Consider the following 12,982-nt stretch of genomic DNA (forward strand, 5'->3'; position numbering starts at 1 on the left):
GTTTACCTCATTTTATTTTTTATATGAGGATTTTTTCTTTTACGATTTATATTTATTGTCTCACGTATATTGAAAATAAAACGTTATTCTATTTCACTAATAATTTAATAACGTTTATGATTATTTAATAATGAATATCAGATTCAGATAACTTTTATAATTAAAGTTTTGGACTGTTATATATACTAAATTATTGTTATTATTATATAATTAATAAATAATTTACTTACTTTTATTTACAACAGTTGTTTATAACGTGTTAAAGTAAAAACTAGTATACTCAAATAAAATCTGAATTGTAATTATTTTAATGGTTATCGGTATACATAATTATAACTATTAACATGATAAAAGTAAATTAAAATATTTAATATTTACATAATAAAATTACAACCTTATTTAATAATTCGTTGTTTTAAGATAACTAATATATGCTTCTTTATTATAATATATATATATATATATATATATATATCTAAAAAAAAATGAATACTGGATCAGGGTTGCAATATTATATTTATCTAAATATAAACAAATATTTTCTAGAAAAATGTATCATTTCTATTAGGCAAAACAAAAAAAATCTCAAAATATATAATTATGTTTGGTAAAATATTTTTATGTTTAATTATTTTTATTAAATTATTTTTATTATTCATATACTAAAACTAACATTTAATATTTGAGTTTGCTGCTTGTTTTCTAAGTAAACACAATAATATTATATGTAATAATCATATTAAAATCTTTATGTAGAAAAAAAAACATTTTTTTAACAGCTAAGTATAAAAATATTATATTTAAATAAAATTTAACTTTGAGCATTACTATGTGTAATACTTGACATTAAATAAAAATGTATTATTGTGGTGTAAAACTTAAATAAATATTTTATTTATAAAACAATTAAATATCATCATCGCTTATATGTATATCAAAATCCCATATATTATTTTAAGTAGAATCATTGCTACAAAAATGAATATAATAATCTTTAAAAATATAAATATGTTTAAAAATCATATCAATAATTTTAAATAAAAAATATTTTTTTTTTACGCCTTCTACATAATAAATTTTATTTAAATAGAATAAATTAGTTCAAAATTGCCCTTGTGTAAAAATAAACTTAATAATAGTAACATTTATTGTTAAACGCTATGGGTAAATATTTTTATTTAAATATTTTAGCTCATTGTTGCATAATATTATATAAAGACACTAACTTTACATCAAATACCATAGTATATAATTTAAATTGTTATACTTTAACACAAATAAATATGTTATAGAAGAAAAACTTTAAAATAAATGTGCTTGGAAAAAATATATCATTAACATAATATTAAAAATGTAAGTTACACATAATCACACCAATGTTATAATAAAATAAATATTTATGATATTTAACTATAAATATGTTACAAATAAATTATGTTCAAATGCTTTTATACAAACATTCCAATCGGTTCTTAACCAAAATAAATTATTACTATTTCATTATTTTAATACAAAGGAAAAAATTTACATAATAAAATATATTAATAAAACAAAACTCTTAATTAAGATCTAATACTGTGACATGCAAACTTAAGTATTTCACTTATCAAAATAAAAATTTATTTTGTATATAAAAAAATACCTAATGAAAAAGAGCTTAGTAAAAATATATATATAATTAAAATTAAATTTTCATTTACCCAAAATTGTACTGCTATTATAATTAAAGAAAAATTATGATATTTTGCAATAAATAAGTTACATACTTTTATATTATTATTTTAATCGGTTACTTTTCAAAATCAACAGTTATTTGAGTAAGTTCATTGTTTTAAAGAAAAACAATATTTTACAATATAAAATACTTGAAATACCAAATCAAAACCTGATAAAAATACTTAAATAATTAACTTTCTATTTACAAATTATTATTTTTTTTAATAAACAATGAAAAAAATTAGCTTTTTAAGTAAGTTAAAATAAAATTAATTTGAATTAAAATAAAATTTCACGGATCTAAAAATTAAAGAAAAAAATAAAATATTGCTAAATATTTTTATGAAAATATTTAAACCTTTTATTATGCAGAATCAACGAATATTTCAGTAAGATTGTTGATTTTAAGAGAAATATAATAATCTTATACAATATAAAAAAGCAAAAAAAAAATTTAACCTAAATTTAACATTATAACAAACTAACATTTTTAAGTTATCTGAATATGAATTAATATTTAAAGAAAATAAAAAAATAAAATTTTAATTTTCCCAAAAGTAAACTAGTGTAAAATAAATTACATGGTACTATAAAAGTGTTGGTAAATTATTTTTATACTTTATTTAAATTGTTGACTTTTGAATATATGGTCTAATATTTATTATTAAATGCGTATAGAAATATAATACACTAAACTAATAATTGACCAAAAATTTAACATTAATTAGGAATTAAAAAAAAAATAAAATCATTATATAACTACACAAAGGTTTCACTATTGTGTTAGTTAAATAATTTTAACATAAAAATCAACGGCTATTATATTAGTTAGTTATTTTATGTGAAGATATATTTATTAAAATTTGGTAAATGTAATGTAAAAATATATTCAATAAAGTTAATGAGATGTTTATTAGAATATACTTAAAATATTTTTTTATTCTATTATATTATATTTACAAAATATATACTGTTGATAAATATTTCTAAAATTATTTTTGTGATTTAATAATAATTTTCTATTTTAGTATTATACTTAACGTTTTTTTTTTAATTTTAGATAATAATATTTTGTATTACAAAATATATATAAATAAATAAAACTAGGTTAAGTAGAATTATTGTTTAAATATTAAACTTAAAATATATTATAATAATAAATATAATTTTAATTTTATATTATTATAGTTTAATAATGTAATAAACATAGTTTTAGATTTAAGTTTAATCTTTTATAAACGAATATTCTTATATATTATTTTAATTAAATTATTGTTGTATTAATAATTATTTATATGATTTCATAACTGAAAAAACGTATTAAAATAAGCAAAAATCATTATAATTTAGTCTTAGTATTTTATAAGCTTATTATTAATATAATAAAATAAAAAATATACTTGTCAGTAGTTTCAATTCAACAGTTTTCTAATCTAAATATAACTTGTTTTTTCATTAAGCTGAAAAATATTAGAAATTGTAATAAAATTAATAATGAAAAAGATTTGTTTATAAATCCTTAATTAAACGAGTTAATAAAACGTAAGTGATTGCAATTAGTGGGATACTTTATAAATTAAAATTAATTATGCGTTCAACAACGACCACAATAAAATTGTCGGATTTTTTATTTGTGGTAGCTAAAAATGCTCATTTCACTTTCATCATTTTGGAAACGGGAGATTTCACGTTGAAAGTTGTTTCATAAATTAAAATACATTATCTTTTTCTCATCAAAAGCTTAAAATTAATTATTAACTATATTTGCTAAAATATTATTAAAATCATATTTACATTTCATTTTCAATACATTCAATAATACCAAAATCAGTAAAAATAAGCCTCGAAAATAGAAATTAATATATGCAAAAGGTCAACACGGCCAGTATAAAAGTGTTACTCGTCCAAATTGTAGACATCATTGGTGATTTGGCTGCGCTGCCATCACCACCTAACATCCTTTCGGACATCAACAGTGTGTGATAGATAATCAGTGAATTAATCAGTGAGTGGCATAACAATCACCAACATCGAAATGCATTGTGTTAGCATTCAAAGGGCGGTGGCTTTCGCTTTTCTACTATTCCAAATACAGGCTGCATTATGTGTGGCCATACCAACCAATGTAGAAAAAGAAGTGTCATCGGCGAGATCATTAGTGCCCAATTGTGATGGAATTTTGGATCCTGTTTGCTTGAAGATCAACTTGATCTCGTTCGTTGAGCAAATGTCGAAACCTCAAGAGTACGAAATCGTATCTGGATTAACTTTGGTCAAACAAGGAAATGATGACGCGAAAAAAGTAACGGAAAAACTTCAAGAGATCTCCAGGGCTTTCCCGGATGACCCCAAAGAGAGAGTAGATACCTATCTGTCGTACAGGATCAAATCCTTTTTGGACACCCATACTTTGCAACTCAAGTTGAATGATATCGGATCCGGCAGAGGCATCTTGGACTATGACGACGATGATGATGATGAAGACGATGACGATGAAGATATCGAAGAGAACGACGAAGGCAGGAAGAAGAAATTGAAGAAGAAGAACAAGAAGAAGAAGAAGAAGGGAGGACTCTTACCTTTTGTTGCTATCATCGGAATCGTCAAAAGTATGTTAATTGTTTAATTTAATTTTTATATATAGTATGTATATTTAAATATAATTCATTATTTTTTTTATAGCCCTCATCGGTGCCGTCTTTACTAAATTCGTGTTCCTTCTTGCAAAGAAGGCTCTCTTAACTTCTCTGATCGCTCTCGGTATTGCCTCGTACCTTGCATATAGTAAGGTAGAAGAACCAAGCCAAGACCCATCATACTCGATCGCTAATCGCGCTGGACACTCACCTGGAAAGCATAACCAATATCAAGGACCAGTCAACGTGGAGTTGCCAGAGCATCTCTCCAGATACGAACCTTAAATTTAATTTATATGTAAATTATTTTAAATAAATTATTTATTTATTTATTTATTTATTATGAGAAGTGATTAAACGATTGTGTGATTTTACTGTATATTTCATTCATTTTACATTTTTTATTACTTTCAATATAATGTTTTACGTTTTCGTTTTCTTTATATATTATAATTTTATGTTTTTATGTTTTCATTTTCGTTTTTAAAATCTAATAAAATCATACATTTGATATATTTTTTTTATTCATGTTACAAATATTTAATAATAACAACAGATCTATGGGCGACTTTTATTGATTAATTGCCATAAATCACTATTAACATACATATCCTAAGAACATAATTTAAGAGAAAGTAAATTTAATAATAATCTTTCAGAAAGTTAAAAATATGAATTTAAAGGCTTAATAAATACACACTATAAATTGTTTTACATAAAAATAATATACAATAAGAATACAGCAATAAATATAATCTGTCTTCTAAAAATAAAATTAAAAGTATGTTGAAGTTAAGATGACAAATCAAATATATAATTTCTAATATTTTTATAAGAAAATATGAAAGACGCTTTTTTAAATATTGAAAAATATTGAGAAATACATATATACTAATGATAGCTATAATATAACTTTATTACTGAATAATAATTTATAAAAAGTAAAAATTAAAATAATAATACTTTAAAGATAGATTTATTCGATAAGTCTTTATTCATTTAAATATTAAATTTTTAATAAAATAATCATAAATAAATAAAATTATAATATTTAAATATTTATTATTTTTTATGTAGAAATTTACTATTATTTGCAATGTAATTAGTCAGTGCTTATAATAATATATAATTTATATTAAAGGTATAAGTATTATTAAAAAAAAGCTTGACTTACTGTAAAAAATTGTTTATAATTAAGTCAGTTATTTAATTTACAATAATATATAACAGTTATAAAACACAGCTATAGAATAGTAAAGAGTTTATTTGGAATACTCGTGAACAGTGGTTTACCAAAGCCTCAAAACCCATTATTGTGAATACTATAAAATATGATAACTTTACAACGATGCTTCTAGTACTTGTTCAAATATTAACGACAATTGTCGTACAATAAATCAACTATGAATCTAAAACCAATTTGGTTATTTAAATACGCGTTTTTATTAAACTGTTTCAATAATATTTTTGCAATTGAAAATATAACTACCGAAAATCAAAGTGTTACATCGAAAGATGAAATTAAAAATCCTGAAGATCACTTTCGCGGAGTTTACTCGGAATGTATCATGTCATTTTCTTATACATGCGTTCAGAAGAAGACTTTGAAGTATTTGATGGAGCTTGAGAAGCAGAAGGATTATCCAGTTTTGGGAAAATACTTGTCGTTCAGTGCGTGTTGATTTTTTTTACTATGGAATATATTTAATTTATTTTTAAGTGGAACATGGATGTTTTAGTTAAAGTTGACAAACCGACTAAAAACGACTCGGTCGATGACGATATAATAGGCACATCGAATGAATTATCCGACAAGATTAATAGGAAGGTGGGCGAGTTTTTTGACACCCACATATTAAGAGTCCGTTATGGATCTGATTCTAAGGAGGACATCAATATTGGTAAAGTGGTGGACATAGTTGAAGGAAGAAAGAAAAATCAAGGCGATAGTGGTGACAGCGGAAAAAAGAAGATGATGATGATGGCTATGATGCTTATGAAGATGAAAATGATGATGGTATTTTAACATTTTTTTAATATTTAATATAACAACAAACTCTTAAATATTATAAACATATGAATATTCGTATTCAGGTTATGCCAGCCATGATGGGAATGATGGGTATGATGTCATTAAAAGGAGTACTCTTAGGAGGGCTGTCGTTGTTAATATCTAAGGTTATTATTGAGGTGTATGAATTAAAATATAATATGAAATAATCAAAAATGCTTAATGATCTAAAATTGTCGTTGTTTAGATTTTACTTATAATGAAATTAATGCAAGGAGGTGGTGGTGGTGGTAAAGGACAAATGGGAGGCGCTCACGGTGGTCCAGAACCAGTAATATTTTATAAAGAATATTTTATATATAAGTCTTATATGTTCTAAAAAAATATTTGTGTATTTTAGGGATGGATGATGGGAGGAGGCGGAGGAGGTTGGATGAATGCAGGTTTTTATAAAAATTATTAATAAATTTATTACCACAGTTATTAATAAAGTTATTACCACAATTATATGCCAATTTAAGTCTAATATGTAAAATAAACACAAAATTTAATTAGAGATAGTAAAACTTGCAAAAAATAGCACTGAAATTGAGACCAATGTAGCGATCGCATTTATAATTTAGCGGTTAGAATACTTTTTAATCATAATAATTTAATTTAGCGTTACTTTCTAATAATAGAAGGAAAAATTTTTACATCCTAAAAAATATTGTAGAGGAATATCTTTAAAAATACAAATTTATAGTTCAAACTTTTCTTTTTATTATATTATGTCACTTCACTACAATAAAATAAATGTATTAAGATATAAAAACAATATTTAATTTATATGGAAAGTTTGTAAAAAAATTGGTAGTATATTTTTTTAAACCATAATAAAAAAATTTATGTGGTAAGCTATTTTTTTATTATTTTTATTTTGTAGTAATATTTTTTTATTTATTTAATTCAAATAAAATATATTTTAAGAGATTTTACTTACGAGTTAACTATTAAGTAACTAAGAGTATATTTTTAAATATCACTATTATTGGTAAAAAAAACATTATGAATAAATCTAGTAATTAAAATAAATAACACGATAGTTTACAATAGATGCCACTATTTAACAGATCATTCAAACGTGTTACTTATTGAAATAGCACCTGTTGAAAAACAACGGTAAATTAACAATAAATAATTGTATTATTAACTAACATATTAAATTAAACAATTGCTTACGTAATAATAGATATATACACAGAAAAAAAACTTTATAATAATTTTAAGTCATAAAAACGAAGTAATTATTTTAAATTTTAAAATCATTTTATGCACCTTTCTTATAGGCATCAGTTAGTTAACGTATACTTTCTGTTCTTTTTACAAGTATATTTAAAATTGTTTCACCTGTACCGATATAATTTATCTTCTTTAACATTATTCTTTGTTTGTATACTTGATTAACAAACAATCATTTATAACTACTTATAATGCGGTCTCAGTGAAATATTTTACCTTGATTATATTAATTAGCTCTATCCTAAAGAAAATCGATCTTTTGTATCCTGATAATGTTTTTATCCAAAATTTAAATTATTTTTCTTAATTTTAACGTCGTTAAATGTAAAATCACCAATTTTCTAATTATCTTTTTTTTGTATACTTTAATTAACGATTACATTGCCAATTTTATTGCTGTTATATTATTGTCGAGAATTGTAGCTAATTTTAATTGCATATTAATTTATCGATAACAATTTTTCAAATATTAAGAACTACATATAAAATATAAAAAGAAAAACAGGCATTTAAAAACAGCTTCAATAAATTAAAATGTTAATTATTTCATTTTAGTAGTACTACTATAATTACTATTGTAATATAATTGTATTTTTTCTAAAAACATAATATTATTAAGATATTTATAATTGTAAAATAATATGCTAGAGCAACTTTCAAAAATTTTATTTTTTAGTGTCCTTAAATTATTTATCTCTTTAAGTACCATACAACACATTTCTGTCAATAGAATTACAATTATTTTATTTAAATAATGACAAAGTTTGTATGTATTAAAAATTAATAAAACTTTTCTTTATAAAAATAATAAAATTACCATAATTTAAAGCTTTTTTATAAGGCATTTTTTTAAGGTATAAAACGATATAAATTTTATTTTTTACTTTTCTAAGGTGGCCAGGACCAAGGAGGCAGTAGTGGCGGAAGTGGTGGTGGGTACAACTCTCACGGTGAATGGCAAAATAGTAGATCAGGAAAAGAATTCCTGAGATCGCCACACCATTACCATCCAGAGCCGACCTTTCAACGGCGCAAAAGGGATTTGATGAGTATTTTAAATCCGAACGAAAGTGAAGTTAAAAGCAAAAAGAAGAAGAAGAAACATCAGCAACAGCAGCAACAAGAAACACTTTCTTCTTACATGCAAGACTGGAATAACATAATCGATGACAATTTATGGGACTGACTATTTGCCATTACACAATTAGACCAGTTGGTCACTCTGTCCGACGATAGTACAAGTTCGATTTATTTCTTACTATAAGATAATATAAACTGTTAATATATTAATATCCATAACTGGTAACTTTACAAGTTTTTCCACTTGATTTAACTATTTTCTTAAATATGTGTATTTTTTTTTATATATTTATACCTTGTATGATGATTTGAATAAATATTTGGAACAAAATTATCTTTTATTCTAACGTTTTAAAATGTAGCACAGTGTGCCTATGAAAATATTTTATTGAATCATTCGTTGCCATTCTGTTATTTTTGGGTCGTTTGTATTAATGCCAAATTTGGTGAACCGTATTGGATATAAAAAAATATAGTTTTTTAATTATTTAATAAATTCAGTCTCATTTCATTGAATGAATGTTTATAATGTACGTGTAATAAAATAACTTTTATACATTATAAATATATAGGTTTCAATTTAAAAACTGCTAATTAACTATAAAAAAATAAAATAATGATTTATAACACGTAGTTACAAACGAACAGAATATGCAAATAAAATAATGATAAATATATATTTTTTATATAATATAATTTACTTTCAATTTAATCAAATTAGAGATTATAAAAAGTATTTTTTGGTATTTTTCAATGCGATTCAAATACGTTTTATTTATTTAAATTAAATATTATAAGACAGATAAAAATAACACTGTACAACATTTTTTGCCATAAAGAAAAAATAACAAATATTAACCTTAACGGTATTTTTTTTATAATATCGGTAATTTTTTTAATATAAAATTCGTCATTTTATTTAACTTTATCTAAACAAAATCAAAGCAGGGGATATTATGATCAGTAGTAATTATTTAAAAAAATATTTTAATAATATTTTTAACGTTTTTAAATATTTTTATGGCTATTGTATGTAGCATTAAAAAGGGCAAAAATGCTGATTAAATGTATATAATTCTATTATCCTAACCAATTATAGTATTAATATAATACGCGTAGTACTTATCAATACACTATACAAAAACATATAAAATTGATTTCACCTAATTGGGGGACATCTATCATAAATATTTTGGGCCAAATATTCAGCTGGCCCAAATAAGCAAAATTTAAAATCAAAATTTTTCTTTCAATAGAACAATAATTTTTACTACACAAAAATATTTTTTAGTTATAAACATACATATGTAAATTAAAAAAATGAATTTTACTGTTTACAAATATAAATTCTCTAACAAAAGTTTTAATTCACTCTGGAGCCTCAACTAAACAAATTTAAAAATAAAAAATAATGTATATACATATATAACTACAATATAATGCAGTATTTTTATATAAGATTTTGATTGTATTAAACCATAATAGTCATCGTTTACCGCCAATGATTTGATTTAATGATATTTAATGACGCTTTATCCATAGAGTATGTACTTTTATCGTAATATTCTAAATTGTCAAAAATGTTGATTTCACTAATTAAAAAAAATAGTGTCCCAAATATACTTTAACAATATACTTTATTCTTAGATATTTTTATTTAATTTCTGCTCCTTTTGTCCCAAATAAGTGGCTGCCTTGATTAACCGGTGGTTCAATCAATCGTAATTGACTGCAAGAAAAAACTACTGACAACTCTATACATCAGTACTTTAGTTATTTTAATAATAAATTTTAACGGTTTAGTAATAGCAATTTTATTTAAAATATCAGTTAAAACTGAGCTTAAGATAAACTTAAAGTGTACTATTGATCAGTAAACTGAGCTTTAAATCAACTTAAAGTGTATATTAGTAATATATTTTTTTTAAATCTTTAATTTTATTTTGTGTATAATTATATTACAAGTGAAATATATTGACATGTTGAATTTTTATAAATCAGTTTTTCACTTACTAAAAATATGTTTTTTGCTTCTACTCAGTTTTTGGTTGAATAAAAATAACAATGAATAAATTAATAAATAGTGTTTGACAAAATTGTTAAATTTTTTTTATTTCTTGTTAACTGTATAACATATTTTTTTATTTTAAATAAAAGGTATATTGAATTACTTTTCAATAATTTGCTTTTATTTTGGTAGTCTATAAACTTTTTATATTTTACACGTTATTAAATTCTTACATCTTTTACACGTATGACTAAAAAATATAAAATATAATTTTACAAACAATGATGTAATAAAACATCAAAAATATCAAAATTTAATTCCTTATTTTAAAATATAATAAATATAACTACACTTAGCAAAAAATATAAAAAAAATATTTATTTAAATTTATTTTAATTTAAAAATTGAAAATTTATATCTGCAATTATGATATTAAACTCTTTTTTTTTAATAAAATATTTATTTATTTTACCATCCATTCTTTTTCGACAATTCTGGTTGAAAAAATACTAAAAAATATTTTCTAATTGCCATTTTTTTTATATTATATTCTATACACAATAAATATAAATATTATTTTAATCGTTAGATTATAGACTTTTAAAGTAAAATAAATGTAATTTATGATGTATAAATCACAAGAACTATTGTAAATCGGTATTTCTGTAGAAAAACTAAACATGTTTTCTCTAGTTTTTTATTTGATAGCCTGTCTAGTGTATGTGTTTTTATTATTTTTACTTCTACCGCACGTAAACATAATTAGGATTAAAATGGCTTAAATAACAAAATAAAAATGTTAAAAGCTAGTAAGATTTCATGAAGGTTATAGATTATATGAAGGTATAACACTCGTGGAAAAAATATCAGTTAAAGTTTTTTTATGAATTTTTATAAGTAATTAAATTTTTTTACTGTAATTTCATTAAGCAAATAGATTTTCCATTTAATAAACTCAACGATACAGCCAGAAGTACATCACAGAGCTTTACAATATTATGATCTTTACTATGTTTGTATATTTTTTAGCACGGTAGACCAGTGGTATAAGTCATTAAATAATACACAAAATCAGATTTTGGATCCCATATGGATCATAGTATTTTCTGATTTTTATCCTGCTTAGGAAATTGTAATAATTTATTATTAAATAATTTAAACTCCGAATGACAATCATAGGATAGGTTTTCCTAGATTTTCCTAGCCTTACAGATGATTATTTTGATTAATAATTTAATATATTATTAAGACACTGTAATAACTACTGTAATATTAATTCTTTGATATTAAAATAGCCACTGGTAAACAAACTTTAATTTCCGTTCTTTACTACTTACTTGAGTTGCAGATTGTTTTTATCCCATTGTAACGCATTGGACTAACGCCTGGTTTTTAGCAACGAAAGAATAACAATGAATAGTATAATATATATTTACCAATTTAACGTTTCTAAAACGATTTTGCATTATTAAAATACTAATAATATTAATTTAAAAATATATTTTTGGAATTAAACATCGATTACTTTATAGTAATTTTTTTAAAATACGGTTTTTCGCGTAAATTAGATTATTATATAAAATAATACGCTATGAAAAAACTAATACCATGTCATACATAACTAATGCCAGATTTAAAATGAGTGTATAGCTTACATATAAATTATATTTTTAAACCTTCTTTGTAAAAACTATAATATGGATTAAGCACCTAATTATTTTAGCTAATTATTAATTATTATAAGCTTTAATAATTGCTAAATGCTAAGCTTTATTACATAAAGTATTATTTATTAAATAATATATTTAAAAAATTAAATTTATTTAAGGGTAGTTTTTTTATTTCTTTATTATTTTTTATTGTAAATTCTAAATTGTGTTGTAAAACAATAATTTAATATCTTACCGAGTATACGAAATGACACTTTTAAAATTACACAGTAATGCAAAAATTCCATTGTTGAAAGTTTTACTTTCAACGCCTTGCCCACGCGTTGATTCTGGGACATAAAATAAATTACTAATAACACTAATTTAATAAAATACTACAAAATGGAATATATCAAGCCTAAAATGAGCTAACTTTAGCGGTAAAATTAACAACACAAACAACATCCACACACACATATCAATGCGTGTGTGAAAATAAAAAAAAGAAACCACCTAAACTTCCTATACATATGTATTTTTGGTCCACTGACCTTTTAGTATAAAAGTGATTCTTGTCTCAAAAGTTAGCAACATTATCGAT

The 12,982-nt window shown here is 22.6% G+C and overlaps 1 protein-coding gene across 1 annotated transcript; it reads left to right on the top strand.

The window, feature by feature from the left end:
- Positions 1-3,636: 3,636 nt before the first annotated feature.
- Positions 3,637-4,863, top strand: LOC148232184 (uncharacterized). Its single transcript, XM_088193503.1, has 2 exons — positions 3,637-4,325; positions 4,399-4,863. The coding sequence occupies exons 1-2, from the start codon at positions 3,752-3,754 to the stop codon at positions 4,635-4,637; spliced, it is 813 nt and encodes a 270-aa protein (XP_088049629.1). The 5' UTR covers positions 3,637-3,751; the 3' UTR covers positions 4,638-4,863.
- Positions 4,864-12,982: the final 8,119 nt, after the last annotated feature.

The sequence above is a fragment of the Plectrocnemia conspersa genome, unplaced genomic scaffold, assembly GCF_051122295.1.
Source record: "Plectrocnemia conspersa isolate PC_06_02 unplaced genomic scaffold, ASM5112229v1 ptg000009l, whole genome shotgun sequence".
NCBI lineage: Eukaryota > Metazoa > Arthropoda > Insecta > Trichoptera > Polycentropodidae > Plectrocnemia > Plectrocnemia conspersa.

Coding starts and splice junctions, on each gene's coding strand:
- LOC148232184 (XM_088193503.1), top strand. CDS start 3,752: ATGCATTGTGTTAGCATTCAAAGGGCGGTGGCTTTCGCTTTTCTACTA. Junction 4,326..4,398: donor TATCATCGGAATCGTCAAAA/GTATGTTAATTG, acceptor TTTTTTTTATAG/CCCTCATCGGTGCCGTCTTT.